The sequence below is a fragment of the Cryptotermes secundus genome, unplaced genomic scaffold, assembly GCF_002891405.2.
Source record: "Cryptotermes secundus unplaced genomic scaffold, Csec_1.0 scaffold19, whole genome shotgun sequence".
In the NCBI taxonomy this organism is placed as follows: domain Eukaryota; kingdom Metazoa; phylum Arthropoda; class Insecta; order Blattodea; family Kalotermitidae; genus Cryptotermes; species Cryptotermes secundus.
Genome location: NW_019729897.1, coordinates 359,375 through 376,956, shown reverse-complemented (window position 1 = coordinate 376,956; position 17,582 = coordinate 359,375). Strand labels below are relative to the sequence as shown.

The 17,582-nt window shown below is 38.2% G+C and overlaps 1 protein-coding gene across 1 annotated transcript in view; it reads left to right on the top strand.

Moving 5' to 3' along the window:
• LOC111865660 (MMS19 nucleotide excision repair protein homolog) overlaps window positions 1-17,582 on the top strand; it is a 43,672-nt gene that overhangs the window by 9,534 nt on the left and 16,556 nt on the right. Inside the window, exons 7-11 of the mRNA XM_023853845.2 lie at window positions 5,434-5,546; window positions 8,252-8,372; window positions 11,468-11,666; window positions 12,779-12,873; window positions 15,984-16,155. Of these exons, the coding sequence (XP_023709613.1) occupies window positions 5,434-5,546; window positions 8,252-8,372; window positions 11,468-11,666; window positions 12,779-12,873; window positions 15,984-16,155 (700 nt within the window). The remainder of the gene's footprint in view (window positions 1-5,433; window positions 5,547-8,251; window positions 8,373-11,467; window positions 11,667-12,778; window positions 12,874-15,983; window positions 16,156-17,582) is intronic.

The window sequence follows — 17,582 nt, the reverse complement described above, 5'->3', positions numbered from 1 at the left end:
TATCAGATACCAAGTGGCTTTGGAAATTAGCAGTTTTGCTGATCTGGTAAACCATATGAACCATATGAATTTAAAGTTGCAGGGTGAAAATAACTTAGTCTGTGATTTATTTGCACTTATCAAGGCATTCAGAGCAAAGTTGATACTTCTGGAAAGGCAAGTGAAAAATTGTAACTTTGTTCATATGCTATACTGTGCAGAGTTGCATAAAAAGGTTGAAGCAGAATTTCCTTCCTTGTTTGCAAATTTAGTCATTTCAGATTTGAAAGAACAATTTTGGAAGCGATTTGCTGATTTGGATGCCAGTGCTCAGGAAATTAGATTGTTTCAAAATCCATTTGACTGTGATGCTGCAGATGTCAAATTCAAATGGAAATTATTGAACTTCAGGAAAATTATCATATTAAAGACAAATACAAGGAAGGAAATTCGATCGACTTTTATAAACTCCTGAACTCTGAGCAGTTTCCAAATTTAAAGAAATTTGCTTCTAAATTTATCTCCATTTTTGGGACGACGTATCTGTGTGAACAAACTTTTTTCCCAGATGAAGTACATCAAGTCGAAATACAGGGCAAATTTATCCGATGAACTTTTAAAGTCGCTACTTGTGATTAGCGTTTCAAAATTTGAACTTCAATTTAATCAGATTTTAAGACTGCAAAAAGAGTTCCATCATTCACATTAATTGTTTTAATATAATTTGTGATGAAAATATGAGCATTTGCTGCTACTGTCTGTTATTAACAAACAATAATTTATTCTCACATAGTTTATATTTAGTTTATGAAATTCTGTGCTTTCAATAAAACTCATATACCTAGAGTTATTAGTTTCTCATTTTATCCGGCCCGTTGAAAGTGCTGAATTACCTAATGTGGCCCATGGTTCGAAAAGTTTGGAGACCCCTGATATAGACAAAACTGAAGAAAACACACACACACAGAATGAGCTGTGCCAGACTGTACAGACCATATCAGCTTACATGAAGTAAAAAGACAGAATTTTAGAAATCGTTTAAAGCAATAGTATTCTTGACTTCTACAATATGTCATCAGTGTGATGCTATTACTGTGTACATAGAAAGACTTATATGTTTATGAGAACTATATTTTTTCTCAAGTTTTTAAAGTGTATTATTCAACAACGATACATTATCACTCTTACAAAGTTATCTTTTAATTATTTAGCACAGGTGGAAAGTTAATACATTCCTCGTTGGTCGAGAATGCATCCTCATTGCTTTGTGTAATCCTGTGGAAAAAGAGATTGCCTTGACTTCACACTTTCAAGATTTAACCACCTCAATATATATATCCAGTTGAATCTTAGGGGTACACTTGAGTCATTTGTTTTACTTTATATGCAAAATCCAGTATGTTTTATGTGTTTGAAAACACAGCTGGAAATAATTTTCTGAACATCTTTTGAGAATGGTTGTAACACTGCTCCAGATGTCCTCATGTATTTCAAAACCAGGCCCTTTCAAGGATAGTTTGAATTTTAGGTTCATGTATAAGTCCCAATGGGCCAAATCTGATGAGGACAATGAATGTTCCAACATAGGTATTTGTTTCTCTGCCAGAAATTGGTTTACAAAAAGTGGTGTGTAGAATACATTGACTTGATGCAAAATCCACTTGTCCATCCAAAGATTTGGTCTTCTTCAGCAAGTGTATTTCTATAAATATTCCAAAATGTGAATGCAGTATAAGTGACTGTCTTGGAGGAACACTTTTTATAACGGACACACAGGTCAGTGATTCTGATGTGTCTTTTTTTTTTTGTTCATTTGCAATGAAAATGCAGAATTGTGCTTATGATCATTGCCATGTCTGTCTGTCTAAGCTAATTTTCATTGAAATTAATACATGAGAGTCCATTCCAATTTTGGGTAATATTGGACAACAGTAATGGACAGTTTATATGAAGACCGTGTGTATTTCTACGTGCAACTACAGGCACAAGTTGTAAGGAAAAATTAATGTATATTATGCCCAGTATAATTTTCTAGGTACAAGGGTTGGAACTTTAATAGTGGCAATACTGCTGTAGAGATGCCATGCAACAGAACCAAATAATGTCGCTTATACCACACGTTAGTTACATACCTACCTTACCTCAGAACAAATGGACTCTCCCTTCCCACATTACGCGCATGCGCAGTGACAAGAAGAACAGAGCCTCATGTTAGCTGACAGTCTAATATAGTGTTGTCATGAACAGAAACAACAGAGTTGGATAAAGATTGAATATGCCAGAGGCCATACAGCATGACAGTGTCATCAAGGTCTTCAAGAGGCTTGTTGTGAATCTGCATTGCCTTACAGAACAGTGGCAAGGGGGTAAAAGCCTTCAAAGAGGGATGCCAAAATGTGGCAGACATGCGTCGGCCAGGTCATCCTAGTGTCAGTGAAGAAGAAGTGTATGGTCTTTCTGCGTTACTGGAGAGTGATTGACGCCATACGATTCATGAGCTGGCCCGAGAGACAGGATTAGCACATACAACTGCTTCACATTCTGAAGGAATGCCTGGGCATGAGAAAAACTACATCACGATGGGTTCCTCATGATTTGACGGAAATGCAGAAATGGCTACGATATGATGCTGCTCATAACCACTTGGAGAGCTATGAGCGTGAAGGAGAGGTTTTCTTATGTCGTATCATTACACTGGATGAGACATGGGCCTAATCGTACGAGCCACGAATGAAACGCCAATTGAATGAATGGCGTCATTACAGATCACCACAAAAATCAAAAACTGCTTCACATTCTGAAGGAATGCCTGGGCATGAGAAAAACTACATCACGATGGGTTCCTCATGATTTGACGGAAATGCAGAAATGGCTACGATATGATGCTGCTCATAACCACTTGGAGAGCTATGAGCGTGAAGGAGAGGTTTTCTTATGTCGTATCATTACACTGGATGAGACATGGGCCTAATCGTACGAGCCACGAATGAAACGCCAATTGAATGAATGGCGTCATTACAGATCACCACAAAAATCAAAAACTGCTTCACATTCTGAAGGAATGCCTGGGCATGAGAAAAACTACATCACGATGGGTTCCTCATGATTTGACGGAAATGCAGAAATGGCTACGATATGATGCTGCTCATAACCACTTGGAGAGCTATGAGCGTGAAGGAGAGGTTTTCTTATGTCGTATCATTACACTGGATGAGACATGGGCCTAATCGTACGAGCCACGAATGAAACGCCAATTGAATGAATGGCGTCATTACAGATCACCACAAAAATCAAAAGTTCGTCAGAACCCCAGCAATGTGAAATTTATGGTGATTCTCGTGTATGACTGTGATGGTGTTATCCTAATGCATACCATTTTCTGACAGCAGGTTGTCAGTGCGCAGTATTACTGTTCATTTTTGGAACACAACCTGCGATCTGCTTTGAGAAAGCAGCAGCGACATTTTCTGCAGAACCCACCCATCATTTTGCAGGACAATGCTTGGCCGCATGCAGCGCCACCTGTGGCTGATGTTTGATCGATGAGGCTGGGAAGTGCTGTACCATCCACCATACTCCCCGGACTTAAGCCCTTGTGACTTCAACTTGATTCCTAAGATGAAGGAACCACTTAGTGGCATTCACTTCAGAACTGTTCCAGAGATTCTTCAGGCAGTAGACCGTTCCATTCGAACTATCAACACAACAGGCACTGCTAAAGGTATCCTATGACTTCCACATCTCTGCAACGGGTTGTACACAATGCTGGTGACTACACTGAAATACAGTAAAACTTCAAAACTTGCATCTATTTTGTATCAGTTGTAAATAAATAGCTGCCACTATTAAAGTTCCAACCCTCGTAATTGAACAGTGACTTTTTCTTCTGTGTCATCTGATAGCCTTAGAACCAGGGGGCTGATTTTGATCAGATTTTGTGTTTGAGATTTTTACACATTTTTGTTGAACCATGTTGTATTTCATAGAGGTGGCAGTGTAGAAGTGGTACTTTATCGAGAGCCTTAATGTGGGTTTTTAGGGCATACAGCTTCTGACCAATATGTCTGGTTTCATCTAGCTTCTGCTTGTTCATACCACCATTTTATGCTATTTAGAAAAAAATCATCAAATATTGGGATTTATGAATTGAGTTTCTAGTGTCAATAACAAGGCAAACAGACCAGAATTACCGTACTAGTCGTTCGTTGCCTAACTTGTTTTTGGTGTCAGAGATTCTGCACTTTACACTGGATAACTGGGCATTTTTATGCCTGTCAGTTTTGTTTAAAATATCACCAACATACGCTCGTCAATTTGATTTTAGAATTCCAGTCTCATCATGTCAGTGTTTTTGCAAATGGTTGACATCTTCCTACACTCCTGGTGAAAGGTCTCATCATCAGATCTGTTTCCCCCCACCCATTTTTACACAAAGAAATAAACCATTTTGCCAATAAAACATTTACTGAAATCAAATAATATTTAACGGTGCCCCAGTGACTGACACAGAACTGCTGAACTATGTAGTCATGTGTCCAACAAACACCAACTTACCAGTTTATGTACAGAAATATGTCAGGTTTTTTAATTATTGTAAACTGAATTTAAAAAAATATACATAAAAGATGATTGCAACAGTATTGATGTAAACAAAAATTATACCCCATTCTAAAGATGATGGAAACATTAAAACTACAGTGGAGAAAGTTTATGAATCATGGTAGCACTGTCCAAAATATTCAGTCTCATAATGATACAGAACATTAATATTTAAGATAACTTAGACAAAATTTTGACATAGTATTTTGTTAGAATAAATATTTTCCACTAAAGAAAAAGTGTGACATACAAAGCTAAATAGCAGAATGATTAGATTGTTAATGATATTAAAGTTAACTGAGAATTTCAATGGTTGTTTCTGATTATCAGTATGTAAAGCAGATCAAATCAAAACTTTAAACTTCCTGTACACTCTAAATATGGCTGTTATCTCATACATTGGCCACTATTTCTGGACCAGTGGTTGAAACTAGCTCTTCCTAGTGTCCTAACTGAGGAGGAACCTTTCTTTCCTTACATCTGAAAACAAACAGATCAGGTTCCCAGAACACTGTATTTAGAAAATCTCAAGATAGTGGGTATGTCCAAAATTATTGTCATGTTTACTGTTAACACATATCAGAAACATTAGATTTACATATGTTATAGACCAGTTTAACTTGAACTCTGTTCATTGCATTTGTTTCACACCAGACGTAATGGCTGTCCTGTCCTGAGTCAGTCACCATAGCATCATTTAAGAAATCTTTGTGAACAACATGAAGGTGTGGTCGTTTTTAGAATGAATAGAGTTTCTGTATTGCACATTTTACCTCATACATGCTGGTAGCAGAATGGAGTTGCTTTTGATTTGTTATTTCTCATCAAAATCATTAATGCCATTTGTCTTCACAGTCACCTGTCGGGAACTGCGAGATGTGCAGTTGAGTTTATTTCTTCCAACTGTTCGGATGCTGCTTACAATTACCCAAGCCTCATCTGTAGCTTGTAATCAAGTTGTCACAGTGGTAAGTTAAGAAGATTTATATCATATGATTGTATTTTGCCATGCGGAATATGTAGCATTTTTTCCCATGCCATCTCTAGTATAAATAAATACACTTGAGTTACTCATATTTAATTTATTCATACCTGTTCTGTTTGTGCTATATGCACTTTGTAGAGCTCTTTCAGTGAATGAATTTGTAACAGAGGTTTGATGTGATTCTCTAAGCAGTGTTTGTTATTTCACACAACTTAAAGATCATATGTATTTTAAGAGGTCCAGTTTGTCTCTTGGATTGGTGCATTCTTGACATTTAGGAGCTGTAAGAACAGTACTGTAGAATGGGTGGATGAGCAGAGAAAGGGTCTTTCTGACGATAAAACAGCCACCTCTGTGGTCTAGTGGTCAAAGTTCCTGGCTACAGATCCAGGGGTCCTGGGTTCGATTTCTGGCGCTACCATATTTTCTGAGAAATAGTGGGTCTGGAACAGGGTCCACTCAGCCTTGGGAGGATAATTGAGGAGTTATTTGAATGGAAAAGTAGCAGCTCCACTCTAGTAAACCGAGATTAAAGCCGAGGGAATTCATTGCATTGACCATGTGACACTCTGTATCTGAAAAAGTTGGCTCTAACTTTGCCGACAAATGGCGGTCACTCAATCAGTATAGTTCGCTTGCAGACTAAAAGCCACGGAGTTTTAATATTAGTTTTTTAAAACTGCACTAATTTTATGCTTGTATATACTGCAACTGTAAGACCACTTTAGGTTGAGTTATGTCCTACATGTAACCTATTGAATTTGGTTAAGGGATGCCACAAATACCAGTGCCTACCATTGAACATGATCCATTTTAATATTGTCCTCCCATCTATGATCAAATCTCCCGAGGTGTCTTCCCTACAGATTTTTCAACTAAAATTTTGCATCCATTTCTCATTCCCTCTATGCATGTTATTCACTCCTCCTATCCTTGATTTGCTGAACATAATAGTATTTCACATTATAGCCATCTGGTTTGTGAAACCATGCAGCCTTGTATAAAGACATGTTGCAGCAAAGGTGGTCATCTACCCATAGGAGAGAGAGAGGAGATAAAACCTAGTCCAGGCCTGTAGGAAAGGTGAACAGGAATATAGCAATTTTTGGGGGCCACAGTATTTCCATCACTTGAAGGAAATGAAACTTTGAGAAAAGACAGCCCTTTTCAGGACTCCAGATTTATTTTTGCTGCAGGTGGAAATTGAATAGTTAGAAAGGATGGCTGTTTTAAGGGTCCCTGCAGACAGGAAGTGGAAAGTGAGAACTCAGAATGACCTCCTCTGTAACAGTAAGAACAGGGAGATTCGATGGGTTCTTCTTGGGCATGTCATGGAGTTCCTTTATTTACATCATGAAAGAAAGGAAGAAGATTCTTTCCATGAACAATGTAGTTGCTTCTTCCTGAAATGATGCTCCTCTTCCCAGGGCCTTGAAAAAAAAATTCTCATGTCCTACATTCCACCAGCAGGAGTCCTGGAGAGGGCTGTCCTCATTTTTTCATTTCCCTTCTGTTGCAAAAATTCTCACAATTGCATTCCCCTTCTGTAATGAAAATATTATGGTGCTTGGGCTGTTTTTCTGTTCACCCTTCCTATTAACCCAAACCAAGTTCTGTCAGCTCACCATGTCCTGTGAACATGACTGACCACCTTCCTTGTGACCTGTCTGTTATCAGTCAGATTTCTCACTCTTCACCCCTTGACCTTGAATATAGAGGCAGCATTTTCATCTCAGAATGTCACATTCCACGTACAAGAATATATGTCACAACACACAAAACCAGAGTTGAACAGTCACACCATGAAAACCTCAAAACTTACATTACAGTATTTGATGAATATTATAAATTATGTACAAAGCCCCTCATTATGTAATTGTTTCCATCCTCCAGGTACTTCCCTTATAGGCGCAACCAATCTTCTGAGTACTAATTCTCAAATACCCCCAGTCTCTTCATACTGATTATTTTTCCATTTTGTCTAATGACAGATTCCTGAAATATGGATTATATATATTTATCCAGTTTAGTAAGAAGTCACCTGATGCAGCTGTGAGACTTAACTAATGAAAGATTTATTTTGCCTTACATGTTGCAGTTCTTAAGATGTCCTCTGGGGTGCCTACTAAATGTAAAGTGTGTTGCAGATTTTACAGTACATTGTCTGTTGCATCATTGATTTTAAAAACATTAAATATTATTAACAGTGCATGTCTAAACACTGAATGTAGTTATGTATGTCTTGAATTCAAGAATCAGAGCAGTCAACTTATTCTATTCTGCTTTCATCCTCTGCTTGTTAGTAGTCTAAGCATATTAAAAGGCATTTCATGTTATTTTATTGTGTGTGTTATATTGTATTTTTCTGTTCCTGTCCTCTCTTGTAGCCATGTATACTGTCATGTCTCTAGACTAAGTGATTGCTCTTTGTCGTCAAGTGTTACACTCTTTTGTATTGAATTTACTACAGTGAAGCCCCCTTTTAAGCTTTCTTTAGGGAACTGTGAATATGAACACTTAACTGAGGATAAGCTGCAATGGAAGAAATTTAACACTGAAATTATTGACTTGGGATATTCAGATTGAATGTTAAATGAGAGAACATCTTAAATGGGGATTCCACTGTATATGAAAGATAGAATGGTAACAATGACAGTTTTTGAAGTTATGAATGATATATGGTTACAGGTGGTACCGTTGCTGCTGAACCAGTATCATAAAGTATCCAGTCTGGAGGGGAAGACCATTGTGCTGCAGACTCTTACTATGTTTCTTGCAGTTTGTGAGGAGCAACATGTCACACCCACCAGTAAGGACAAGTATAATTTAACCAGCTTGCACCTGCAGAAAAATCAGCATTGCAGTTTGAGGAACAGTTCTTCTTGTTTGTGATGGTTACTTGCATTTAATGACTTCATGTTCTTGGACTCCCACACACATTATTTTTATGATTTTCAAAACACATTTCATTACTGTGGTTACTTTGAAAATATGTACAGGTTACAGACTTATTGTTATCAGTAAAAAGTGAAGTAAAAAGTAAAGGTATCCCCCTAACAAGCCGTGGAGGCCCATAGGGTTCTGAGATGTTGAGGTTCCCACATTTTCTAGACAGTCGTCTCATAGATGGCTGTAAGGTTGTCAGCCTTACACACCAGCTGCCCTTTACCCCCAAGAATATTCCTGGTACTCATTTCTGTTAGAGGTTAAGTTGACACCAGGGCCATAGTATGGCTGAAAGGATTAAATAAATTGAGAAAAAAATCCACCTCATTGGGATTTGATCCCGCAACCTTCCCGCTTGTAGCATAGGGCCTCTACCAACTATGCTACCATGTGTTATCAGTACTTTTTTTATAGAGGAAAATAATGGGAGAGAAAATTGACTGGAATTCAAAACCACATTTGTAATAACAAAATCAGCAATTTTACCATGGTTGTCTCTACATGAGGAGCATTTCTCTCCATCCCCCCTCCCCACTATATGCCCTTTGGGAGAAACATGGTGGGTTGGGCTGACAGGTGTTTGACTGTTGTAAGTACATGGATACATAGAAGTATCTGCTGATCTAGTGACTGCAGTCTTGAGGTTGCTTAAACACAGGGATTGCAAGTTAAAATTCATCATTCATTAATCATCCTGTTACTTGATGCTGTAAATAGCCTGAGGAGCTACCGACAGTGTCTTTAAATAAGCCACAAAAATAATATAGTAATAGTTATGTATTCTGAAAAACCAAACTGAATATGAATTGTAACAAATATAATTTTCCTTAGAGTTATATGTTGAGGCAGCCATTTTTGCAGCTTTAATCGTACTTTTCTTCCTTAAGGAAAGAAATAGATCCAGGCTGTTTGTCTCTTAAATCTATAACAGAATGACAAATTTTCACAAAACTTGGTTTGAATTTTATGCTGTTGGAGGTCACCCCAGTGTCATACTTTTTAAATTCCTACAGCCAATAATAACACCATGGCAGATAAACAGACTTGTGAAATCTGTAAGCGGTTAAATTTTTTAGTATAGTTGACTCAAGTATGATATGTATACAGTGTGTCCAGGTTCTGTTAGGACTGTGTTCATTAAAAATACAAGACGTGAATTATTTTCAACATTTCACTCTTTTTATTTAAAATAGTCTCCTTCTGAATCAATACATAGCTGGAATCGATTGAAAAGTTTTCAAAAACAGTCACTGTACTCCTTTAGTGGAATTGCATTTAAAACTGCAGTAGATTCCCTTTGGATGTCCTGGATGGTGTCATGACGGTCTCCTTTCATCGCCAACTTAACTTCTGGGAACAACCAGAAATCTGCTGGAGCCAAATCTGGTGACTACAGAGTATGATCAGGGATTGTGATCCCTTTTCTGGCCAAAAAATTGCACACAATCTTTGATTTGTGGGGTGAGCATTATCGTGGAGGAGCGACCAGGAACCTTGCTCTGGATATTCAGGTCGAATTCAAAGAATTCTTGCCCACAAACGATTGAGGACTCCAAGATAATAATCAGAATTCACTGTTTGACCTTCTGGCAGAAATTCCTTTGGAATCGAAGAAAACGGTTGACTTCACTTGATGGTTCACTTGACTCTTGCATGCGCCTTTCTTTAGTTTCGGCTTCTTTGGGCTCAACCAAGCTGCACTCTGCCTCTTTGTGAGAGGCTCATATTGAGAACACCATGTCTCATCACCAGTAACAATCAATTTCCTAAATTTTGTATCACTTTGGGCCAAGCGTAACATATCTTTGCAGTGTTCCACTCTGGCACGTTTCTCACCATCTGACAGTGTGTGCGGTACAAACCACGCACAGACCTTCCTTGTGCCCAAATCCTCGGTCAAAATTTGATGCACAGTACTTTTTGGTATTCCCAAAAGCTCCTCGATGAGTCTTGCAGAAACACATCTGTCTGATGCAAGGATTTCGGTCACTTTTTTCACATTTTCTTCAGTGCGACTTGTTCTCGGCTTTGATGCATGTGGAGCGTCTTCAATGTCCTCCCTGCCATCACGAAATACAGCATACCATCAAAAAATTTTCGAGCGACTCAGACAGTCCTTACCATACACACTTTTCATGATTTTGTATGCTTCTCTTAGCTGTTTTGCCTAACTTCAAACAAAATTTGATGTTGGCTCTCTGTTCAACCACCATTTTCCAATGACAAGCGTCAGAACAGTACTGTTACATTCAAAGTCAGAACATATGATGCAGCAATGCTTGCGCTTTGAAATTATAGACAGCTACAGCTGAAACTTTAAGAATCATAATGCCACAACTTGCCAACAGATGGCATTGCAGGGCAAAATTTAAAAAAATCCAGTCCTAACGGATCCTGGACACACCGTGTATGTTATATTAATATGTAGTTACTGATTTGTTCTATATCCGGAGGTTCTATTAACAAATATGGATTCTTGGAACAAATAAATTGATTGATTGAAGTGGGAGTGACAGGAGAATCCCTTAATTTATGGTCCTGCTGGTAATGGGTCTTCAAAATTTATGCTGTTGAGATAATTTCGTTGTTGGCTGTAAAATTAACTTTCTGAGTGGTGGGAATACCCAGTGAACTCTTGATGTTAAGCATGTGAAAGTTGGTATGGGAATAGAACATAAACATACCTACACATTAGTGCAAATCAACAATTACAAATGTAGTTACAGGTTATGTAAATTATATAGGTTATACAGATTATATCTGACAAATTAACTAACATAGAATTCATACTTAGGTAATAAGTTCTTCACAAAAATAAAATTAAATGCCATTTATAATTGTTACAGATGTATAGGACTAGAAATCTTTGCAGCAGACAGTAGGATTTATGAATTTTTTCAGAACATCCTGTTTAAGTTACAGCACTGTATCGGAGATTATATTTCACGTACATTTCAGCTGTTCCTATCCTGGCCCCAATATGGGTGGACATTCAGAGCTTATATATGAATGCAGCACAACATGTCAAATGTGAGATTCGGGTAGAAGGTATTCATGGTTTCTTAATCTCCGCTAGATCTTTATGTCATGAGACAAGACAAGAAGTGTATGAACTTCTGTGTACATATGTGAAGCAAGAAGATTCTGCTCAGGTCAGGTGGGTAGTAATCAGACTTTCAAAGAAGGAAACAGTGTATTCTAGTAGATTTCTTATGAAACTTTTTCCAATACTTTGTAGATTTATTGAGTTTTTTTGTGTATTGCCTTATGGTTGGAGTATAGGGTGCCAGTCTACACCCAAAGTCAAGTGACTACGATATAATATTCATTAAACTCAGAAGGTTTATTCAGCTTATGGATGGAATTAATTTCTGCAGACATTCATTTTTGACAGTATTTGTAGGTTTGGAAGTGATCTTTCTCTTGTTAAACTTCAGCTTTCATGGTTTTGCTCCATTGTGTGCTTTGCTGGTAGCTGAAGTTACATATTAGATAAAGGCTTAAAAAATCTAAGGATGTGGTCTATCTGTTCCTTGTTCAGAATTACATCATCAAACTTCATATGCTTTTCTGCATTAATGTTCTCCTATTCAGTTGTGACTTTATGCTTCACAGAAATTGATCAGCTTTCATGTCTGCTTATTGGAAAATAATTTAAAGAAACGGTAAGAATTTAAAAATCTCAGAGAATAAGTTTACTGGAAAGCAGGCAGAAGCCATGAATTAAATGAATGATAAAACTTGTGCCTTCAGACTACACAAGAAGGTGTCAAGTAAGCTGTGTGCCTGGTCTTGGAGTATAGGTCTGCACAGGAATGTGTAGTTCATACACAGTACTTGTGCTTGGTTCACCCTTTAGCTCACAATGATAATGTACATACCACCTACTGTAACATTACAAAATCATACATATTTCCAGGGGTATTTATGTTATTTGTATGATTCTCAGAATAAGTACCGATTACTTCCCTAAACAGCATTAACAAATTGGTCTTCATAATGTAGATACAGTTGTTCTCTGTAAGACATAAAGTCAGTTTCTAAATTTTAGGATGAAACTCATGCTGCAAGGAGTTAACATAATTAATTCATCCTGTGTGTGTGAATTAATTACAGTTTATACTGTACTGTATTTGTACATTCACATGGTGGTTATGTTTTTCTGTAATGTGAATAGTACGAGCTTGATAATCAAGCATTGATTTGTTTAATAGTATAAGAATTCATGGAATGTGTATACTGCAAGTAAAAAAAAGTCTCTTCTTTCAGACAGGAAGTTACTGCTTGTTTAAAAGTGTTGGCCAAATTGTATCCTGATGAGGTTATGGAGGCAGTTGTATTGTCCAGATTGCAGTGGAACACAGGTAATGGATGCCATAACATTGTTATTGAGAGGAACTGACTTATATATTCTTGGAGACTGTAAAAGAAGTGGAATTGTGAGAGAACTACAAATCCCACAAATAACAGAATTTTTGCAAGAGTACATAAGAAACTGAAACGAGCTCTTATAGGATTCCAAAAGAGATCTTAAAATGCCAACCAAAAGGAAAAAGAAGTTTGAAACGATGTCTAAAATGATGGAAGGATTTTGTTTTATAACAGCAGTAATAGGTTTTAATAGAGCTAATACTGGAAAAGATAAAGATGTAAATGAACATTGTTATATTATACAGCAAGAATACTTGAATCCAGTTCCATAAAATGTTATTGCAATTATGGTATGGCTGACTTGTCTAAGTGTTAGTTTTCCAATTGACTCAGATGACCTCATGTGTCTGACACAGATTTTAGAATTCAAAATAATAATGTATTTAAGAAGTACCTAGTTCAGATCTCATCTGGGACACTTGCTGTCCTGGACTAGAGTTGTTAATCAGTTTTGTCAGTCCCTCAAGGTGAATGTTATATACAGGGTGTTTCACGACTTTAGGGCATAACTGCAGGAGGTGATTTCCTAGGTCTTTGTGATCAAAAAAGTTAATATAAACATGCATCTGATTTTGGACGGTTACAGAGTTATGACTGTTTTTTCATTCCCGTACACGCCCTCATGTGAACTGTGTCTATCATCTGGTGGGTCACTATTTTTAGCCAGCTACAGACAGAGCATTCTTGTTATCTCGACACTTGAGAGGTACCTAAGGCGTGGTGGGTTGGTATGTCCAGCCACAGCTGGTGTGGCGGCTACTGGTGTTGAGAACAGTTCTCATCTCGGTGCATCTGTTACGTTCACGATTCCATTTACATTTTCATTTGAGGAGTATGCAGATATGATTTATATGTACGGGTTTTGTGATGGTAACTCATTTTGTGCCGTAGCTAAATATCAGCAATGGTTTCTGAATCATAGAATACCAAACCAGAGAGTGTTTACTGGAGTTTACCAGGCATTATGAGATACCGGTAGACTTCCCAGTGTTCGTATGCAGTCGAGCGTGGTCTTAATGAAGGTGTCAGTGAAGAAGGCATTGTTCGTATGGTACACCGCAGTCCACGTACGAGTACGCGAAGAATTGCCAGCCAGGTCTCCAGACTTAAGCCCACTGGATTATTGTGTGTGGGAATGGATGAAAGAACTGGTGACAATGCAGGATGCTTTGCTTGGTCGCATTGTGGATGCCGCTGACCACATAAGAAACAGCCAGCTGAAGCTGCTATGTGCTACCCGCGTGGTTCACAACCGCTGAAATTCACCACAGACTCCAACAACAGTAGGGGAAAAAGTGTCTCTCACGGACCCGTGTGTTTGAATGGTGTAAGTGCTTCAGAGAGGGCAGAGAGCGCTTGGAGAATGAACCACATGATTGTCGGCCGCGAACATCCATCACCGAGCCAGACATTGATTGTGCAGACACACTTATTCGTGAGAATAGGCGCATCACTATCAAGGAACTTGGAGCAATGCTGTCCATCAGTGTTGGTAATGTAGAAGACATTGTGAAATACCACCTGCACTATCGCAAGGTGAATGCACAGTGCGTACCACGCACTTTGACGGACATGAACAAAATGGTGCGCATGCAAGCTGCCAGTCATCTCCTACAGCAGCTTGAAGATGAAGGTGATGCATTTTTGAAGTCTCTAGTGACCACTGATGAAACATGGGTGCACTACTTCATTCCTGAGTCCCAGCAGTCATCACGCGAGTGGCAGCATACCAGTTCTCCCAAACCCAAGAGAGTACAGAGGAGCTGTTCGGCAGGAAAAGTGATGGCAACGTTCTTCTGGTACTGGCAGGGTGTTATCCATGTAGATTTTCTGACAGATGCCAGAACGGTCAATGCAGCTTATTACTCAGACCTCCTGGCAACAGACGTGAAGGAAAAGATCCGATCCAAGCGGAAGACAGGTGGAAAGAGGGTAGCCTTCCTTCCAAGACAATGCACACCCCCATATGGCCAAAACAACAATGGAAACCCTCCAGAAATTGAAATGGAACCCTCTGACACATCCGCCGTACAGTCCCGATTTGGCCCCAAGTGATTTCTACCTGTTCGGAAGGCTCAGATCAGACTTGCAAGGCATGTGGTTTGTGGACAATGATGCCATCATCCAGACTGTTCGGGAGTGGATTCGCCGCCAACCACAAGCCTTTTTTGAAAAGGACATCAGGATGCTTCCAGAATGTTGGAAAAAATGTGTTGACTCCAGAGGGGAGTACGTTGAAGACTGACATATGCAAGTAAATGTTTGGCAATTATGGTTTTTAAAAAAAAAAATCATTCTCAGTCATATTTGAACCACCTTGTATTTCCATTTGTCTAATATCCTCATTATGTTTGTGATCCATCATGCTGTATCCTGCAGCCATCCTGTAAGAATGCACTTCTGCTGTCTCTGTTTTGCTCATTTCTTTTTTTTCTCTGTTTAATATTCAGTGTTATAATTCTGCATCTCTTTACATGGTCTGTTTGCCAACAAGCATGGCCAGTGGTCAGTAAAGGTCTGTATGTGTTCATGAACGCTTCTGTGAAGACCAATGTAATTTGTTTCAGAACTTTAAACACCAGGGAAGGAGTCCAGTTGCACTCTATAATGATATCATAATGTGGCATGTAGACTTGTTGCTGGACAATGACCGTGAGACAAGCAAATGAACAACGACCATTACTAAGTAACAGCTTTGCAAACAAGCATGTTTCTACAGCAGCAGTTTCATACACCAACAGAGGAGTGGTGTTTTCTGTGCAGTCCATGCTGAGATATTATAAGCAGGACAGTTAGTGAAGTGAAGTCAGTTGAGTTGAGTTGAGTGAAGAAAATAGTTGGTTAGTTGGTTAGAGGACCCATTTATAGTCGTACTAAATCATGTGACAATGCATCAGATTTAAACTTATATCGATTTTACTTCCTGTCCTAATACCATAATTAGTGTCCATGTGCAACAGTTGAAACTCTTTATATTGTTACATTCTTTATGTTGAAGGATGAATTGTGATCTTTTTCTAAAAGTCAGTTCCCTGTCTTCTAGATCCGGGTTCAGAAGATGAACATAATGCCCTGGTTGTGGCTCGATGTTTGGATGCCTTATGTGCAGTTGCTGTTGCAGAACCTTTCACAGAGTACTTAGTTCCTAGAATTCTCAGTTTTATCACTGGAAAATATCAGGCAGATGAATGTAGTGCAGGAATTAGAAGCCTTAGGTAAGAAAACTTTTGTATTCTAATTGTGCTGACTTGTGAAGAACTACAGATTATTTAATGAACATGAACAAGACTTACAAAACTGTAAGAGCATATATTTAACATGCAGTGAAACCTTTCTGTATTGACTACATGTGGTTCAGCTCAACTAAGGCCAAATTATAGGAAATAATCCTAAAATTTACCATTTTTGCATCTATAGTGAATACAGTGTGTTACTTTTGCTTTTTGAAGCACTTAATTTTCTGACCCTTTGATTATCAGGCAGACCAGATACTTAATATCAAATAAGTGGACCTGAACTTAATTTTCTGACCCTTTCATTAATAGGCAGACCACATACTTAATATCAGATAAGTGGACCTGAACTGACTGTGAAAGATATATTTCTGCTTGTGAATTTTAATACAGATACCCGTGTGTGGTTCTTTGTTCTTTGTATGAGAAGGTTGGTGATTTTTATTATTAACACAGTCCTGTGTTTATCAATCATGTCAACAGAAACTATTGTACAGAACACTGTAATGTACTGGTTAGTACTGTTTCCTATCATGAGGTCCCTGATATGAATCTCAGCTTCTGTACTGCTTATTCTGAGGGTTTTGTGGATTTTCCTCATTTATTCCAATAAATTTTGACACTCCACACATTCTTACAAATTCCCTATTCATATTAAGTTAGTTGTGCTAAATTGTCAGACATTCTGGTACATGATTGCCTTCTTTTATTGTCATCTGACATTTCCATTGAGTGGGTCATCATATGACATATCTCCTACTTTCTTCTCCAGCCAACCACAAGCTCTCATATTGTATTTGTAGCCACCCTTTCCCTGCCATCTTTTGTACATCATTTGTTACTGAGGCAGTAATGCTTGTGACTTCAGGAGGTGCTTAAGTCAAATCTCATCCAGGAGACAAACTGTCCCAACTGAGGCTTTACATGATTTTCTTCAGTCCCCCTAGACAAATGCCAAGGTAGTACCTTGAAATAGGCTCTGACCTCTTGACCTCTTCCTACCACATCCTTTCCAATTCATCATTCACTAACCATCCTACTATACAGAGGACACATACAAGTCATAAGATATGACAGTAGCAATAGTGGATACTCAAACTGCATATTAAATACAGGACATAACATACAACACTGTTATATGTAATAATACAAATGCCGCCATGAATGCAACAATTACTTTGGTTGTAGATCTTTGTCTTTTCTTCCTCTCCACTACATGTTTTGGCCGTAATTGGCCATCATCAGGTGTATTTTTCACTATGTAGCTGTCACACTGCACACAGTCCAAAATCTAAAACATCAGCCTGTAGAGGAAGAAAAGACAAAGATCTACAACCAAATTAATTGTTGCATTCATGACGGCATTTATATTATTACATATAGAAGTGTATAGTGCAACAGGATGCTTA